Source organism: Aplidium turbinatum, chromosome 4 (genome assembly GCF_918807975.1).
Source record: "Aplidium turbinatum chromosome 4, kaAplTurb1.1, whole genome shotgun sequence".
In the NCBI taxonomy this organism is placed as follows: domain Eukaryota; kingdom Metazoa; phylum Chordata; class Ascidiacea; order Aplousobranchia; family Polyclinidae; genus Aplidium; species Aplidium turbinatum.
This window is the reverse complement of record NC_137475.1, coordinates 31,228,492-31,249,086: the sequence shown is the minus strand read 5'-3', so window position 1 is coordinate 31,249,086 and position 20,595 is coordinate 31,228,492. Positions and strand designations below refer to the sequence as shown.

General features: G+C 36.0%; 1 protein-coding gene across 1 annotated transcript; it reads right to left on the bottom strand.

Annotated features, from left to right (window-relative positions):
* Window positions 1–1,646: 1,646 nt before the first annotated feature.
* On the bottom strand, window positions 1,647–14,349 carry LOC145768840 (frizzled-10-B-like). The gene is made up of 9 exons (XM_082580446.1): window positions 14,142–14,349; window positions 13,674–13,837; window positions 12,941–13,418; window positions 12,556–12,721; window positions 12,182–12,343; window positions 11,252–11,467; window positions 8,128–8,294; window positions 3,572–4,286; window positions 1,647–2,513 (listed from the first exon to the last, which is right to left on the bottom strand). The coding sequence occupies exons 1-9, from the start codon at window positions 14,269–14,271 to the stop codon at window positions 1,871–1,873; spliced, it is 2,841 nt and encodes a 946-aa protein (XP_082436572.1). The 5' UTR covers window positions 14,272–14,349; the 3' UTR covers window positions 1,647–1,870.
* Window positions 14,350–20,595: the final 6,246 nt, after the last annotated feature.

Below are 20,595 nucleotides of genomic sequence, written 5' to 3'. Positions count from 1 at the left end.
CATCAAACAGACTAAACTTGGGGGAAAGTTAGCCCAACAAACGAAGTTTCTTTAGCACCATAAATGGTGTTTCTATATCCAACAGTTTTAGTAAAAGCTCACTAAATGTGAAAATTGTATCAACTAACCTGCCTTTGCCCTAGGCTAGGCTACAGTAGTTTCGGGAAAGAGTTCACATTTTAACCTCAAGCGGAAACTTCAAACCGGTAACCAGGCCACAGGCCAGCGCCAGAATTAAATTTGAAGTGACGTTTGAAACCAGTTGCAATGGCGACAGAAGGATTGCAATAATTTAGCTTTTGACGAAACTTTGTGTAAGCTCAAGCTGTAACTTATGAGTATGTGAGGTGTAAGAAAAGGTGAGTAGGCTGCTGTTCAACTGAGGAAGATATCGGACACATGATACACCTGTCTGTTTTAGCATCTCAAATTTGTTTGCAAAGCTGCTATTTCTATTGATATTTTTCCAATTTTTTATTAATCATTTTCAGCTAACGGTAAAATTTTGAGGGTCAACACGATGTGTTCTAACCTTCCTGTACTTGCTACAAGGCATGCATAGGACTGATTCGTCTCATATCTCATCACGTGTCCTTCACTTAGCACTGAAATCAGTTAATTTTATTGGTAACTGAGAGCAAGTTTGTAGTTAAGATTAATGCATTGTTTCGCAAATTATAGAGATGCATATGGCGAATCCATTCCAATCCATATGGCTTAAGTCCGACGATGAAAACCCGTGCACTCTGCTGAGTGCTGCCAGCCTAGTCAACGAAACGTAATGTTAGCGAGCGAGATAATTTTTGAAAAACAAAGAAAAATTACATAGCCTAATTATTTTGCCTACTAGCTAAACGCTCGTTGGATCCGCTACTGATTCAATAAATCCTTTTTTCTTCGGTTAAATGTCTTCAGATGTTAAAACATTAATTTATAGTAATTCCTGCAGAACTATAGTGTTCTCTTTAGATTGGTTTAACGTCTTCAAATGTAGGCCTATGCTAAATTTATATTGAATTAATTTCTGTAGGCTACATGTCAAATCAATGTGAGTAGGCTAATATCAGCCTACATCAATTCCAACACACCATAAGTGTTGGAAAAATAAACGCAGGCTACCCTTGTATCTGTCTTAGGTGGTAGGCTACAATCCGTTGGACATGAGAGGCAATTTGAGTTTATTTTTTAACTCTTTTAGTGTGGGTGGTCAGAATGCGTTAAGGGAACGTTCAAATATTACGTAACGCCTTCGAGGGGGGGGGTTTATGCAAAGCGTTATGTTAGCGTCACATCGGGGGGAGGGGGTTCAAGCAAAACGTTACGTAACGCTTTCGAGTTCGGAACGGTAGTTTTTTGTGCTGAATTCGTAGTGAAAAAGCGTTACATGGGGGAGGGGGGGGATTGAAAAAGGCGTTACATGGGGGAGGGGGGGGTCAAAAATTCGGAAAAAAAGCGTTACGTAATATTTGAACGTTCCCTAAAACAGCGGTTTTGATAGTCTGTTTTAAACTTTCTTTGCATCCAAAAACTATTGCACGTTTTCTATCATTCAACTTTGTCATATTGACGTCCTTATACAGGCGGAAAAGTTTATCTTTAATAATCTTATGTGAACATGTAATCTGGGATCTCAAGCAATCAATCAATGTTGTTCAATTATTAATTTAATCAAAGAAAACGCAAAAATTAATGTCATGACTTTCATGTTATTTTCTGTGGCAAGTTCAGTCAATATCTCACGAACTATTTGAAAATAAAAAATAAATAAAATTTTCATAAACTGACAAACTGAATATGAATGAACGAATTTGATAAACTCGAAACTTTCGTCGCCGCAATTGTTTGTCATGGGATAATTGTTTGTTATCGGCTAATGTGAATGAAAGCCGATTACTCCAGTCCGCGCCTCGGTAGCTTCTTGGAACTGATGTGGACAGTTGTCAATCTGCGGAAAGTACAAGCGATGTTCGTCGTCTTTGCTACAACGCGCTGCGTATTTAGTCAAATGTGTTTGCGAGCTTGGGTTAGAATGGCGACTCTGCAACGGATTTACACGCTGGTCTGCGTGATCTGTCTTCAACTTAGGACAGATAACCCGCTTTGAATGACAATTGGCAATCACTTGACATTCGTGAACCAAATGTGGACGGAATGTTCTTTCGTCAATCGACGCGCCATCGACATCTCGAGGCCCTGATAATCTGCAGCAAGAAGAATCAACTTGACTGCAGCTACGACCGTAAGAAGCATTTTGTAGAAATTTTCTTGCTTCTGGAGCCATTGGCAGGTTTGAAGTGTTGAAGCAATAAAAATCATCTGGATACTTTCTCGTTCGTTCCAATGACTGATGATAGCATTGAGGTTGTCCGCTAAAATATATATCTTCTTCACAACTTCTTATAATTCTTGAGGTTGTACTGGTCCCTCCAAGCAAACAGTTTCTGGTATCAGGAGATTGGTACAAGTTTTCATCTTGATCGTTTTCACTTTCTTTTGTAGTAATTCGCTTCCATCTAAGGAATAAAGATGAACATAATATTTTTTTGCATTTGCATAAAGCAAGCTGAACAACTTTAGCACTGGTAGGCCTAAAAAGATTGCATTTTATGCGCTGATAAAACCAAATAAGCCTATGTGGGTTATCGCAAAGACTACATTTTTATCAGATCTCATGTTTTTTTTACAAGGGTAAATCTGATTCAATCAATATTTCAATTCATACAAAAGTGCCACAGCAATATATGAGAACGTAAAAAAAGTTTATACAGTAACTTAACTTAATCAAAAAACAAATAATTTTGATTGGTTCTGTTAGATCGGAAGACAGAAATGTTTTTGAAAAGGGCTGGCAATTTGGTAGGCCTATAACTAAGAATATAGAGCTAATTTGAATAGTGACATAGCTGCACTATATTGTAATATTTTTCGCACCAAACATGCCTTTAGTAGAGCTATAACTTAATCAGAGATGTACGTATACGACGTAAATTCTACGCCGTAGACTTGCGGCGTAGACTTTTTGTTTACGCTAACGCTTACGGCCACATTTTTTTGGATAGTTGTCGCTTGAGGCTATGCCGTAAAGTTTTCGCGGTTTTTTAGCGTATAGCGTCAACGTATACTTTTTAATGTCTTAGCTGTTGTTTGCATTTTTTTTATCAAACTTTCCAAATTTTGGATAACTTGAAAGAATGTTTTCAATGGGCAAAGACATATTGAAACCAAAACGCAGCAAAAGGTCAGATGGACACTTTCAGATGCTTGTGTTTCTTCGTGGAAATTAAAAATAAAACTTGTTTGGTTCGAGTGGTTTATACCGTGTGAATGTTTGGCATCTAGCAAACAAAATGAGTTTACGCTAGTGTATGCGCCGACGCTGACGCCGCCAACTTTTCTTACAAGTTGCGTTGACGCATACAGCGCATGATTTTTCGAACGTTTGCGTTTACGCTGACGGCGTCAATATTTTTTGTATACGCGTACATCACTGAATTTAATCATTTGAAATACTGGCAAATACTATTTTGGCTTAACTTTATTCACTTAAGTGTAAACTAGACATATTCTTCACCTGCAAGAGTAGCAGAATGTCTTCCAAGATTGTACTGTTTTAGCACTCCAAACCCATATCCCACTCATGATTCCAGCTATCAAAGGCATCACAATCTTGATAAAAAATATCGAAATGGAAGGGATGGACTTTGTTAATCCGCAATTTAATCCCAATTCTTCAGGTCCTTTTCTAAAATCTAATGACGAATGAGATGCTGGTGCAAAATGAGTTTTGGTGTTTAATGACCTTGCTACGCGATGTCCGTCCGTATCTTCTAATGCACTTGGTCTATAATGGTAGCCTGAAGGATTGTGCTGGTTGGACCAGGATGGTGGAAGGTCACCCTTCGATGCCCGCCAATCAGAGTACTCGTTTTGAATTTCGACGCCATCTTGATAGTAAGAATCCGCTTTGTGATAGTTAATCGACCCGCAGGGAATATGAGTTGCTTCGTTGATCCATACGGCATAGTTTTGATACTGGTAGAAGTGCACCGCCACCACACAAGTGGCAGGAACAGTGTACAGGATTGAAAATATTCCTATTTTGATCATCAGTTTTTCCAAATTTGCTGTTTCTTTTCCGTTTTGGTATTTCATCACCCGACGAATGTTGAACAGATATTTCAATCCGAATACCAAAGCAACGGTTCCAGTAAGCAAATAGAAGGTCAACGGGATGATAACAAAATACATCAACGCCTCTGGATCAAGGTTGCCAACGTAGCATATTCCTGTGAAAGCAATTATGACTATTATGCTGCTGACTGTTGCTTTGATTATAAAAAGTATTAAATAGGACCATTAGAAAGTTAATTGAAGCAATTACGAGTGTACACTTAAAAATAGTGATTAAAAATTAAACTGCTGCTTTGTCTATCCACGGCTAGGTCTATCCAACAAATACAATCATAAAAAATTTCATATGTTGTTTGATATGTATTTCTATAGTAAATTCATCGAAAGGAATCTTTAACTATTATGTGCCAGAAAGTTACTGTTCCATTTGATCACAAGCTTAACTAATTCAAATTTTTACATGCATGACAGTGGTTTTGAGCTGTGGCCTACGTGAAATGGTGTCCCTTTCTCCTTGCAATTGGAAAAAGTTGAAACAGAAGCAATGTTGAAGCACAAGCTGAGTCATTGCGGCGTGTTTGAAACCAACAAAACTACTTTCAAAAAACGCTACTCTTCAATGTGAGATGTTTGTACGCGTGGTAGCGCTACTGAAAAAAATTAAACCTATTTATCATGAATCAGTTGCGTCATTTACATTCACAAAGTCGCAAAATAAATCAAATCGCATTGACTAGAAGTTGTATTGAATGGACTGAAGCTTAAGTTTGTACAAAAACTATGACCACTCATATCGACTCTGAACTTAAAACTTAAACAGCCAACACGCACAACCACTTGAAGATGAATTTTTCATGTCCCCTTTTCTCATACGTGTGATAGTGAACACGTATTCGAAAAACAAATTACTTGAAGTCAACAGATGAAATCCATTAAAAGATTTTAAGTAATTTTGAAATTTTTTTGTGGCTAAACAGTTTATCATTTTAAAGCAGATTAGTACAAAGCCGATTATAACCTGAGCGTGAGAGCGACTAGGTGGCCATTTAGCCAGTTTCTTGCAAAGAAAGAATGGCTACGATCGGATAAGCCACCAGCTCGAGAAGTATTTCCCCGCTCAATGTTATTAAAAAAGCATAAATAATTCGACCTTAACTAAAACCACGACTCACATTTAGCTATAAAATATATATATGGCCTACTTCAGTTACAAGTTTTTGATGATGAAGGGGTGTACCTTTACTCGGTTGCGATTTTTCAGCAATTAAAACTTGTCATTTTCACATCGTTTTAACGTCCAACGACGATGAAATGATGTAAAAATGATAACTTTTGCACGCTGGATTTTCGTCGTATAATAATTCACAATGAAATCCAAGTCTGCTTGACCAATAACACAGGATAGCCAAAAGCGATGATAGTAAAGTATTCGTAATGTGATTCGAAATTCTCCTATTAATCTTTTTTATTGCATTCTTCAAAGCCTAAAGGGCAAACGACTATATATCTTGAAGCTGCAATACTGAAACGCAGAATTCCAGGTCATTTGCAAACCTGGCTTAATTTGGGTTAAAGTGATACAGAAGAACTACACTTTGAACCTGATTTCTACAAAAAAAAAACTTTAGTTGTCTTTTTCTGAAAATTTTCATGCTGTGCATTGACCAAAGAAACAAGTTAACACAATTAGTTTTGTGTAGCCTACGTTGTGTTGGTGAAACAGAAAAATCATTTAATCACTTCGTTTCTAGGCCTAAGATTTTCCAAAACCATCTAGCATTAAAACGTTGTGGTTTGAGGGTTTTTGTGGCAAGAATTAGTGGTGCGATACTGATTAGCCCAGCCTCATCGCAAAACACGTGTCTATCGCTGTCAATTCTTGCTACATTCGACTGCCGAGAAACACTTCTGGATTTTTACCAACCAAGATACAAAAATGCCATTTTCACATCATTTTGTGGTATTCTGACGTAATAGTGAAAAAAGCAGTTTTTTGTGAAAGATCTCGACCTTACGAGATACAATACGTTTTATTAAAATCAATAAACAATTAATTCCAAGAGCAAATAGAGCATTTTGAGACGTAAATCCACTGTAGAAATGCTTACGTTGTATGATGAAGATTTTCACCATGCACCACACTGAGAAACGCAGATGTTCTTGTTTTTAATGTTGAAGTGTTATCAAAAGCGCACTTAATTTTCTGAATTGGTCAAACATAAGTCAACAAAAAACAGAACCTCCGCTTAATATAACGACTTCAATTTTTCTTGGGAGATATTCAATAAGGTAGTCTACCCTCAGTGCCACTCAACAAAAGAAAAATCCACCGTTATATTCTTGAGAGTTGTTGAGGACCTTTGCTTATAACAATATCGCTTTTTAGTCATTTTTAGTTGATTTTAGAAGATAGTTTATATATACATTTTTATCAGTTTAACGTTTAGTGGAGTTGATTTAACGTAAATGAAGCAAGTTGCTACAAAAACAACTACATCTGTCATTCATAGGTCGGTTGGATTAAGAAAAATGTGTTTTATTACAGATATAACTGGACTAAGAAGAGTCTACATATGAAGAATGTAGTAGCCTACGTATTATGCTCTTGGTTGTTGCTTTCATGAACCCAAATTTTATCAAAAAGAGCGTGAACACGAGAAAAAAGAGAAACTTGCAAGCCACCGTTATGTCATGGTGACTAGCAAAGGTTAGACACTTTTTTGTTGGAAAGAGTGAACTTGAAATCCTTGAAGAAAAGTAATTAAAGTTTTCACTTTGGTTTGACGTATTTTGATGTCGTAGAGATGTAGCGCTTTTACCAGTCGGTATGGTTTGCAAAAAGCTGAACATGGCTGCCATATCGGTTGTCAAATTATTCCTTACTGAAACAAACTCAAGTAGCCTAATATTGCAAAAGTGAAATAGCTAGGTGTTGCATTTGTCTCTATGTCGTTTTTTTTGCCAAGCAAATTGACAGAGAATATGGGGTCATGCTCCGTTTCTTGTAAGTCACGATTACCGAGGAAAAAATGTAAAAAATAATTTTATGATGACTGTTTTGGTCCACAGTCATAATTTTCTATAACTTTTTTTATGTAGAAGCCCCAGCGTTTGAAAACCCGGTTCTCTGTCACAGTTTTGGCAATGAGAAGAAACCTCAAAAATGACCTCATTAATCTGTCAACGAGAGCACGTTTCAACACCTGATTTCCTTTGAAAGTATGTCACATTGTTTCAATGCGTTACCGGACATTCACTTAGAGCTCAATCTTGGATTTTTGATTTCATGATCAAAATTTCTATTTTTAAATCAGGAACATTAGCTATAGTAGATCGTACAGGTTTCAAAAGTGTTTGCGATGCTCTCACAGCTTTAAGCATGTGACGGATTGTTAGTTTTATTTTAGATTAAAAAAATGTGAAACCGATCAGTTAAAACTAGTCAAAAATAGGCGATATCAAATTCGTGTCTTTCAAGCACTCCTGGAGTTATTAACCAGAAATTAACCTTTGAACTCAAGTAAGCTACACAGTACACACACGTGCTGCTCATCAGCCTGGAAAGGATTCATCTTTGTTGCATGGAATTAATGAAACTATTTACGGTTTTCGAATTTTAAACTTAAAATAATGTCCAGCGAAATTCTATTCTACACAAGTGCTCGTTCGAGGCATGATATTATTCTTCATCTATTAGCGGGCCATCTAAAATCGTTAACAGTCAATTTTTAAATCAAAAATTGGAAATGATGACAATGATGATTGGCAGGTCCTATGATTGGTTGGTTGATGACATATTATTTAAAAAATTATTGTTGATTGAATACAATTTTATTTCTACTCGAAATATTCTTACTTCATGGTGACAACTGAAAAATCGATTTCGATTCCCAACGACAGTTTACAATTCTTTAGCAAAACTACATAATACTACCGAGTCTGGTTATTACCATCAAAGCACATATTTCAATTTAGAAAGTAGGCTATCACAGGTACCTGTCAGCTCATCTCCATCTATTTTCCCAAGTACCAGTGCAGCGACTGTTTGTACAGCAGGAAGGCCCCAGGCCAAAAGGTGGAAATAAACTCCAAACCCTTCAATAGCTTCATGGCCCCATTTGAAACCAGCAGATAAAAGCCATGTCAGATTCAGCATAACCCACCTAAAAAGTGTCAATAACTTCATTAATTGCCGGCCGGGAAGCCGGGAAGAACGCTGCCAGCCGGGAAGAACGCTCCTTTCTTCACAACTTCATTAAAAAGTTATCTTTTTCAATTTTGATGATTCTTTTCACAGTTTACATGAAATTTAAATACCAGGAAATCTTTATTCCACTTTTTCCAAATCAAGCTTCGGTCGGTTGGGTAAATACTAAATACTAAAAGCGATACAATTGATTTGTCGAAGTAAAGTTAGAGATAGTCACGGGAGAAAGACTAATGGGAACATTTCACCGTGAAATGGTATTTAGAAGGAAGTGTATCGTTACGGGGGCGATGTGCTGTGATATTGAAATCACCGAAGCAAAGGTTTTGTTTGAGTTAGTTTCAACCGAAGGAATAAAATTAATTGGTTAGAGTTTCACCAGACGAAAAGCAAGCAGTTCTTTGTGTACGGTGCTGACCTATCAAGTTCCCTACTTGTTGCCAATCAACCACGACGGTCTGTTGACGAAGACAGTTTAATAAAGAGTTGCTGACTGCAGTGAATCACCTTTCTGATCCACTCTTACACATTAAAAACGAGCGCCCACTCCGTTTGTTAATGGAATTTGTACCTTCCATTTGATCCTATTACACAATGCCCATGTCTCTGTAAGCCTGAAGCGGACACTCTCAGCTGACAAAAGTCATCGACAGTCTGTTGATTTGACATTTGTGAATGTTGATTTGACATTTCAACTTTCAATCCAGCAGCTAACCGAATAAAAGATTCGACGAACAATACAAGAACGCGCTGTTACAAAAACACGATTAAATCAAGAATCTGTGTCGCTGCAAAACGTGTAGTTCTATCATCGCCCTCCTGTGTAAATCGTACACAACTTTCTGCTGAAATCCGACACCATATCCCCGTTTGAAGTCGTATCAGGTTTTTATTGAGGACGGCTTCTCCTGTAGATCTGTATGTGATATGAATTGTTTGCTATACTGCATCAGCACGAGTTAGGAACAAATTAGTCGATTTTTGGACATATTAGAATGTTTTGTAAGCTATCGTTGTGATGTGGATGTTTTCAAAATTAACTCTAAACTTATCGTTGTATTATTTTGACTCAAGAAACATTATCTTAAATAGAATTGATTTATTTTTAATACAACATATGACATTTCTGCACTGCAAAGTCAAAAAGATGGAACATAAAATAAATTTCGGAAATTAATTTTTTTATGCTATTTTAGCAGATAAAACCTAGCAACGACCCAGCTTTTAACACGTGTAAATTAGTTTTTCAGATGCTTGACAAGGGCTAGCATGCTACATAGCCGAGAAAGTTTGTAACTTCTTATTATTACTTGGCTTTATCTGCTTAGATTATTTTTTTTCTTGAATTTTTATCACAAAATTTCTAGAATTTTTGTATTCGAAGTCTTATTCATCTTGAGGTTGAAGCTGCAGAGGTTGATTTTGACTGTTTCGTCAGTTGATTTAATGAACTTTTAAGATAGCAAACACCGGTTAGTTTAAATAACTGAAATTGTTAAATTTGAAAACGCAGAACTTAGAGAGCGCAGGTAATGCTTGCGCCGTTTGTGAGAAACAAAGGATACAATTTGAAAATACGTTTTGACTTTGAATCAAGGCTCATGATGCTTACACAACGTTTTATGAAACTTTGTCTTTTCATATAATCCTAACGATTGAAAATACTAAAGCTGCATTTACAAAGTTTGCAATCCAATTATATCTGATTAAAAATGTCGAGGTAGAATCGAAAGCCACGTAAATCAAATGTTGGTGAAAGTTTTTTTCAATCACTGGTATGCAATTTGTGAGATTTTAATCTCATTTCACTTCCAGTCATGTTTTTTTCAAAAATTGTTTAAATGACGTGAAACTACTTTTTGCTTCTTTAACATTGGAAAATTGGTTGGAATTGGTAAAGAACATAAAACCTCATCGAGACCAATTTCTCACCATTATATTATCCTACAAAGAAATAATACGATATCTTTTTGGCCCCAGGGCCAACATTATTGGCAATTGTTTGATAGAAGAGCTTTTTACGGCGAAGGTTACACCCAAGCATTAGAAAAAGACAATTTGAAATGTCTCCTTTTTGATCTTGATTTTGTGACAGTCTTCCCAAAGCGTTGTGTGAAATATTGCTTTGTACTTCTTCAACTAAGTGGCCTACGAGGAAAATTGTGAAGGGGATAGGGGTTCGCAACGTTTTACCTCAGATTGCGCTAAATCTTAGATTACGATTTAGTAAACGTAACATTATGCACTGACGTGTTTAATATGGCAGCAATAACAAGAGAGAAGACCTTTCGCGCTAGTCTGGAAGCTAAAGTTTCTGGATGTTTGTTTGTGAAAGCATTGAATTTTACGTTACAAAATATTTACAAGATATGTGGTTTATGTTATCACCTTTGACGTTTTTATACCAACGGATAATTACTTTATCTTCTAAGAACGCCTGATGAAACTCTTTCTCCCATCACCTAAGCCACGACTTCACGTTACAATATATAATTCACAAGCAACTCAGGATATCGCTTCTATTTGATTTGAGATTTGGTATGTGATTTCTATGTGTTGTTTTAGGTACAATACGCTTTAGCCTGTGATATACTTCCAATGTTTGAACACCGATAGAGTGCTTTATCATATGTTGTAAGACGTTTCGAAGATTTGGCCTAACTCAACATGATGATAAGCTGCATTAACTTAAATTCAAGACAGATCATCCCATACGTAGGCCAATTCACTGGGGCATTAATTAATCAACCTCAATTTCGAATAGCAATAGACAGTTAAGAACTGTTGCTATCCCAAAACTCGTCAATCTGAAACTTTACTTGTGATGATGAGAACTTAACTTTAAAGAATGCTTGTATTTTGTAAGTCTGGTTTCAGCTCAAAGCAGTATCATAGTTTTGATTTGAGACTCACCAAGCTGAAGCGGCCATTCCAAAATAATAGAGAATGAAGAAAGACGCGGAACAATTCGTGCTTTCTAATCCACCTTTAACTAAATGTTCCTCTTTTAAGGATTTATTTGTTACGCAAGACAGAGGGTGGTTAATTCCGCTTATTGTGCGAAGAAGATATCCAACCGAATATACGTTGTAACATATAGACAGAAAAATAACCGGTCTTTCTGGGTACCTAGAACAAAATAAATTGTAGTCGATATAAGTAAAACATTATTGTTTAGTGATATCACCATGTAAGTTATTTTTATATCAGTTCTAACCTTTTTTGTGAAATGAGTAGCCTACTTTCACTGTTCATGCCCCTTTGAAAAGCATGCCATAATAAAGTCTCTGTAAAGCTTTGGCAATTGCGTTCTAGTATGCAAGTAGAAGTCAGCCTTTCCAAGCAGGCAAAGCGAAACTGCTAGAATTAAGCTTCCAAAGAGACATTCTCAGTCCCAGAATAAGATTCTCACAATCAATTAAACCACTTGAGACATCAGCGTAAGCCATGGCTTGATCAAATGACTTTAGTTCTACAGTTTACTCAATTACGTTTAAATCAAATCGACCACAATAGAATATTGGCACAATGCATCATATTAGACTATTTCATTGTAAGTTACTAAATGTCATTTTAATCAACGTCATTGTTAATGGAAGTACGACTTAGACACAATTGGAGTAAAAACATCATGAATATATAATAATGGAGCAAACCTTAAACGATAACTTTGCTAAATTTTAATTACTGTACTTCAAAATATATAGATTTTGGTGCTTTAATTTTAGTACTTTCACCAAATACACTTATCGTGCTTCAATAGAACCGTGTACTCCAGGTAGGGGCTTGTGCCAAGTGGTCTTTGCATAAACTGATTAGTAGGTTATTTTTAATTGTTCTTACCTGAATCGTTTGGAATCAGTCACAAATGTGCTGACGGTAACTGCGGTGGATAGGAAACACAGAGTCGCACAAACGGAGAGCAATATGTGAGCTAATTTCTTGTCGCTATTGCTGAAAATCACATCAATCCCTTGCCCGCAACGTGGAACGCATTTGTCGCTCCTTTAAACAATAAACAAGATGATAACTTAAGTCACTTCTTAACTCTTGTACTGAAAACATTTATGTAAATACGATTATTGGTTTACTGTTGCAATATGTTGGCATGTAATTAATGTTAAACAAGGATGTAACTATTTAGTAGTAAGCCTAGTACAGACTATATTTGCACAACTAGTTTTTACATTAATGAGAAGGGCTTTTAGCTTTCTTACTTTTCCAAGTAAATGAATTTAGATGGATTTGAACAAGACATATGCAGTGGAACTAGCTCCAAAGGGTTTTCTTGGACTATTGAAGGATTTTCTGGATGGAGGTTGTCTTCATATCTGACATTTTGGGCACCACCTTCATATTGAGGTGGATTATATTGAGGTTCATCTGAAAATCAGCATTGTCATGTAAAAGGTTTACTTTTGTATCTAAAAAAACTTTTCATATTTACAGTAGCTACAACCTAACGCTTTGAAACATTACAGTAAAAATGTTGATGATATACAAAACATTTGAATTGTGGAGCATTCATACAAAATGATGTAAAAATCATTAAAATAATGTTTTGATGGAGTGGATTTCTTTTTTCTCACAGGCCTATCCTACCTAAAGTATTATCTGCGTTGTATGCGTCATCATCCTTCCCCCAATCTTCATCACCGTTTAGGCTATAATAAGATTGTTCGCCATTATTGTCGTTTGAAACATCGTACTCAGTGTTGGATTCTGAATAAGTAGGATTTTTGGAAGAACCGACGTTGCTGGAATGATCAGGAGAGGTGATCTTGTATTCCAACTCGGGATCAATTGGATATCTTTGGAAAGAATCTTCAAGCGCAGGTCGGGATTCTGGAAGCTTATGAAGAGGAACCTCTTCTAAAAATTTATCTTCCTCCTCTTCAATTTCCATGTTGTGGTCGTAATGAGGAGGTTGCATGCACAACCGTCCTTCTTCAGAAGCCACTGGTAGCTTGTTGCAATCGATGCTATCCGACCAGCTCAGTCCAAAGGTCAACATGATAGGCTCACATTGAGACCTTACTTCTTCACACATCGGTCTACAGGCAGGAACGACGACATTAGCCTGCCAAAAGCAAACATAAAAGTCCTTTTGATAAGAAATAACAAGAAAAAAATTTTAGTGCTGCCATAAAATATGTATGCGCATGAACTCACGCTTCTGTATTAAATTAATGTACTGAACTACTTTTATATATTTTAACATTTGTTTATTTTTTATAAACTTTAAAGAGCAGAAAAACCAAAAGCACTAAGCAACTTTGTATTATATCCACCAAATCCAGTTTAAACAATGGTGATTTTTCAAATCGCTCTTTACCTGTGGAGCACACATGGGAAAATACAGAGAGCATAAAAAGAAAGGAAGATCTTCTGAGCACTTAGATTCGATCAGAGGTAAAAACTCCCGGATTCTGCTGGACGCTTCCTTTTGTGTTTCGTGTCCTACTGTGTTTGGCATCGCCGTCACGTTGTAATTTAAATCTGTGAAATTGATAATAATTATTCCGTTTCGATCAAGTAACATAATTTTGAAATATAACTGCGTCATCCTTTGTCATGTCATTTACAGTATAGCGGGAAGGGTTGCCTTAAACTCAAATTGCTTTTGATGATCAAAGGGGAGTGTTAGGCTACAAAGGCTCACATGGATAATAATTTGTCAAAATTTATTCACACAACAGGCCTACACAAAAGACTTCTGCGCAGCAAGTTCATCAATAATAACTTGATCGATTGCAGAAGCAAAACATTTGTATTGCGTTAATACTAAAAATATTTTGCTCACCTGAGCATAATGCTTCTTGTATAGGTTGGCACTTGATTTGGTTGCGTCTGTCATAGTCGGGTAAGGCGCAAGTTTCTTCAGCCAAGAAAATGAACAATTCAAAAACAACGAGGGTAAGACATACTTTCATATTGATTGAATCTTAAGATTGTCTTGATTTAAAAAATTTTACTGTTGCATATTAAATTCTCTTATCGCTTCCTATGTGATTTTGTTTCTGAAAGTTGTACAAGCATCTTTTTGAACACCAACAATCAATCAGAAAGTAATATATACAAATTTCACTTTTCTGTTATTACATGCCCTTTGGCCCTACACTGACTTTGTAAATTAGAAAGCTTTGAAACACCAATCTAGAAAAGCACTATTTCTTTACAGCTTTGCTAGTCTTTTTCTCTTGTAAAAATGAAATTGAGTTAAACTTTGTGTGTGCACATTTCTTTAATAATATTCCTGCTAACGTTACGTTAGTTCAACGTAAGCGTAGTGCAGTTGCGGTTATCAATGTGAAGGTGGTCAAACTACAACTCTAGCTGATTACAAATGAATGGAATTCACAAAGAATACAAAAACGATGAGGAAATGTGGCCAGGATAAACTGAACCACAAACTTCGGCGAAAAACAAAGCTGATCATGCCTTGTTATTGCAAACGTGTTTGTCACTGCTTCGCTCCACCTTCATTTCAGTTGCTCCTTTGCTATTCATAGCAATGTTTAAAAAAATCTGCAGTTCTATAATTAATAACATGGCGCTGGTTCGTATGCAACCCTAAGCGTGTTGACTTTCTTAAACTTAAAGTTATTCTTTTTGTAAAATTTCTCTACCTTGAAAGAATCATTTCGCTGCTAAATTTTGATGGTTCTACTAATGCTTCACAATACGTTTCTACCGAGAGTGGTTCTCATACAAAGCAAAATAAAGTGAACTCCTAGTTTGTTTTTCTGATACAGCAAAACGCTCTTTTACGCTTTTTATTTCCAAAGACCTTTACCGCAAGCCACGCTTTTTCTTTGTGAAGGCTGCTATCTTTTTCTTAAATACCTACAAGCTCCAACCACTACAAGGTAGCCTACAACGCAAGCTACTAAGTTGGTGTATTTTATTGCAGCATCATATTTTTCTTTGGCGTTGCCAGAACAGATTGGAGTGTGTGACGTTTATCTGTTGCCGAATATTTGATCCTGTTAAGTAAAACTTAGCTTATGATCTGCTGCGCTGGGCTTACTACGGCTTTTTGAAAACATTTCTTTTGAAGCATTCAATGAGCATGAGAAAAGAGAGAGCACTTTGGAAAGATTTTCCAATTGGATTTTTCACTTTGCTAAGTAGATTCAAAACGTGAGTCGACAAAGGACTAAAATAACAATCTTATCTCCGGATTGTTCAACCTTTGCAGAAACAGAGCGACTTCTAACAAATTTGCTCAAATTTAGTTTGAGCAAAGTACTGCTCGGACCATTTTCTGCTAGTTATTGTCGTGTTAATCCCATTACGCAGAAAATTTACTTATACCACGTTTGCTCAATGAGTTTTGACATTTAAAAGACGTGTTTAGGTGCATTTTACTGAGGGTTCTTGTTTATGCTTACTGCAAACTCTGGAAAATTAAAATCATCTTTCTTTTTAAACAGTCCATAAAAGTGTGAAATACACGCGAAAATGTGTCGGTAATGCCTCGGCAAAATTTTCATAAGACGCATGTCAAAGCACATTATGTCATGTGAGATAGACGAAATGAATTTTTGTATTGGGACTTTAACGAGAAATGAGAAATGTTGTTTTGCCAGTTAGCTTGTGTGAACACTGCTTCCACTTTTACAAAGTTAGATTATCACTTACATTACCACATTTGTCCTCAGATTACCAAATTTTTTACTATGATTTTCTTCCCGATTTTAACCGTATTTCGACTTACTTTTACATTAACAAAGTGGCTATTTTTACCCACTTGTTGCCATGGTTACAATCAGGTGTTGCCAGAGTTAGGATTAAAGTTAGGAAGGGTTAAACTTAGGAACAAGGTTAGGGTTTTGATCTTTATCCAGAACTAAAAAAAAATTCCGGAGCTGGTATACAAGTCCCCCCCCCCCTTGGTAACTCATGACAAAGACAGGACTCGACCAAACATATAGGGTGAAACTACTTTACCTTTGCTTTACTGTTCACACACTTCAATCTACATGTTTTGGTCAATCCTTTTTGTCATGAGTTACCAGGGGGGGGGGACTTGTATACCAGCTCCAAAATTCCAAAATGCAAGTTTTTGTTTTCAACAGCTTTAAACTTTTCTCAAATTACGACAGAATTCCTTATCTGGCAATGCTACTATTTGGCTATATTTACACTATATAGTGTAAAATAAGGTCTAAAACAACTAGCCTACTCAGTTTATTAACAGTACCGGTTATTAACAGTTATAAAAACGTCCGAAATAAGCAAGCAAAGTACTGTGCTTGACACCGCAGCTAGAATCTGAAAGACATCTTGACTATGAATATGATCACATGGTCACCCTATGTTCAAAGTCAAAAGTCAGGACGCATTCCAAAACCAAAAACAGTGGAACATGCTAGTCACATGCTATTATAAGTAGTTTTTTGCATATTTGTTCGATTTCGGAAGACAACAGTTCAAATGCTCTTATTTATTGAAAGTATTTTATGACAAATGTTCAAAATTTATAATTTCCACATTTTGGCAACATTTCCACACAAATTTTCCGTATTACCACTAAATTACCACAAATTTTTCATTACCACATTTTTACCACAAGCATGATAAAAATTCCACAATTGTGGTAATTACCACAAAAGTGGAAGCGCTGTGTGTGAAGCTATGTGAAGAACAACTTGCGTTGGATAACGCATCTTGTGAAAGAAAACAGCAACAACCAAACAAACATACATCGACCCGTCTTTGTAAAAACAACCGAATGTTAAAAGGATTTAACGGATTCTTGTGTGATTGTAGAGGTACTCTGAAGCGACAAATGACTTAATCTGAAAGCATAACTTACTTTAGAGATTTTAGAGATAAAATCTTATCATATATTTTGTCAGTTGGTTTAAACAAAGCTATATACTGTAAGTAACAAAACCTGCTGTTTACCTGGTCCACAACTAAAAACAAACACTTTAAATCTAAACGACTTATGAGTTTTGGGAATACTCCAATAATCACAACTTATCTGTTTCACACATTTGGCGATTCTTTTTCCACTTTCTGCAAGTTGAAGAAATGCGCTTTGCTGACTTTGTCTACTGTTGATACCTCAATAGTACGATAGCCTAATTGCACTACAAATCAAACTTCCTTTAAATAAAAAAAAGCTTGAGATTAGTCTCAGAAAACAAATCTAAAAAAAATTGGTCCTTTGCTGATAGCTCGGAGGACCACTACTCACTAAAATGAAACAAATTAATCTAAATTAACTAAGTCTCATCTTATTGCATGCAAAATTTAAACATAAGGAACTCAATTATAGATTACACGTCGCCTGGTCGCCTACAGTATTCGGGCATCGTGCCATTCATTTAATAAATAAACATCAAACCTCTGAAAGCAAAGATGACTACACCTGATGACAAATTGTAAAGTCCGGTTACGGTTTGCAAATTATTTGACCCGTCAAATGGGTTAAAGCAGACATCAAACCCTGGAGTGCCGAATGCGAGAAGTTGTCGACAACATCCGCTTTATATTGAACGTTACAAAAGCAGACACCTCAATAGCCAAAGGCAAAGGGCGGTTTATGGACTTCAAAAGAAATTGGAATTTCATATTTATTTTTACTCTGCAATTTAAAATAACTTATAATAATTTGAACAATTTTTCTCTCGATTTTCAAACATTATCCTGCCAAGGGTGCTTTTTAATATTTTAAATGTAATGTTTCATAGTATGAATTAGACACATTTAAAAGACAGTTTTCTATGTAAATGTACCAAAGACAAATTAGAAATGGATTTATTTACAGCTTTGCTTATCAAGAAAACACAAATGCAAAAATATCACTTAGCTTTGCATCAAGCTTTTTAACATCAAAGAACTGCAAGAAACTGTACATCAAACTAAAACTCGTATGAAAGTTTTTTTTTAACAATAAACCACAATAGAATTAATACCGGTAGGCTGCCTATGTAGTCAACTATTTTCTGATTAAAAATGCTAACAGCCCCAGAGGCCTACGTAGCGGCCATTACGCCATGCCTCCTTCAACATCTTTTTTAACAATAAATTTGGCACAAACGATTTAGTTTGTGTTGAGGATTGCAACAAAAACATAATAATCAATTGGCTATAACAAGAGGATTGATAACATTTGGCCATCTAGGAACATTTTTAGGTTTAGCCATACTCATAAAAGTTTTCATTTTTTTTTGTAGAATTGTTTTTCAGACAATAGGATACTTTTCAACCTACTTATTTTACAATACAGCCTCACTTTGTCTATTCTACAACGCCAATTGCATGGCATTGCATAATTTTTTTTCTTTTTAAAACAAAACTTGAAATAAAATGATGAAAATACATTGTGCCTTGTAAAATACAATAACTATCAATTCTAAATCCATAGCAAAATATCTCGTAGGCCTTCGTCTAATGTACGTTAATGACAATATCAGTTAATGAAACCTTACACAACTTTCAATAAACTCGATTGAAGTCTAATCTATTGGCCACAAATTGATTTATCCTGACTAGAAAAAACCGGATGAAGAAAAAACGGATTCTTAGCTGAAAGATGAGCACTGTGTCAAGTCAAGAGACTTTCATCAACAGAAACTGAAGCTCATGAAGCTAAAATTGCCAAGGAAGCCTTTTGTTTGTATAAGTTACGTACAACGTACATTGGATGATACCTCCAATGGCGATAGTTTGTCATCCTGCCTAGAGCTCACATCCCTTAGTTTGGCACCAGGCAGGTCATTCGCACAGCGTCATTATCCGCAGCCAGTAGCTACACAATATGCTAGTTTTAAATCTCTTCGCTGGTTGGCGCAAATTGGAGTGTCTAGGAAACACTGACACCTTGCGTGCAGCGACTCTAACCTTGTCCGTTTAACTGCCAAGTAACCCACCGCGCAAAATGCAACTGTCTGGTATCGCATAGTGCATGCGTTTTACTTTAAAAGCCTACTCAGTAAATGCCAATCCTCGCGAGCATCTAATCTGCCAAAGGTACGTTTTCCGAAAGGAACTTTAATACACATGATGAGATCCAGCTGCTAAATTCACTTATCGGGCTTGATACTGATAATGAGCCTACTCTAAAAACGTTGCTTTGTTGTTCTTGCCAAGCAAAATCAAAATTCACCAAAGACCAGTTTTACGATTTTGAAAATGCTGATTCTACATCTTTGAAAAAAGTTAAGCGAATTTAAGCAAAGTTAAGCATATTAATGCACTATATGACTTTGCAATCATTTTCAATTGCAAGAAATTACTCTTCTAAACCTAATTGAAAAACGAGTTGTTGAAACACGATGTAGGCTAATATACAAGTTCAAAAACTAAGTTGCCATTGGTTTGGTTAAAAGAAAAGTTGAGATACTTTTGTACAACTCTTCTGTTCTAAGAAGACTTTTTAAAACGGTGAAATCACGTTTGAAGCTTGGAAAAATGGTGCAATCATGTAAAGATACTTACTGCACTTATTTATAAGTGAACAGTTAACCTCTTTGCAAATTAATTTCAAAATTGCACAGCGTTGCTTTTTGTTGTAAACACTGCGTGTTGCCTTTTCTTGTTTGGCGACAGTATTTGTTGTTATTTTTAAATCACCGCATGGTACTACTGTAACTTGATTATTTTTTTCTACGACATCTTCTTTGTCAAATACTGTTCATACTGTGGACCTAGGTCTAAAAACTTTGTTCTTTCTACCCACTAAATTATTAAAATTAACTGAAGTTTAGTATCAGTGGTGACATCTAGTGGTTACTTAAAAGTTCTAGCGTTTACTTAAAAGTACTTAATTAATGCAGTCGCTGTTAAAAGTTTAAAGCTCATGTGTGGCTTTGTTTGGTGTCAAACCGATACCTCACCTACATATTTTTCAGTTTTGTCTGGGATGTAATAATTTTGCATCATGTTGTAAAATCTCACTCTGTTAATCTCGGTGACCGGGCCTGCTTCAGTGATTCAAAGCCTCTACAAGTATGCGAAACTGCCAGAATTAAGCTCTGCAAAAAACTTTCCCAGTCCGAGGATAAAGATTCAATCAATCAATCAATCAATCAATCAATCAATCAATCAATCAATCAATGCAAGAAGATGCGTTGCTGGAGATTGCAAATGGCGGCAGCCTTACTACTACTGCACGTTCAAACCAACAAAACTGTCGGTGTTCTGGATTGAAGTCTTGACAGAATATTTTGAAATCGCCACCTCAGCACTGGATTCTTTTGACATTTTCAACATCACATCTGTGTTGCGCGGAATTTTTTGCA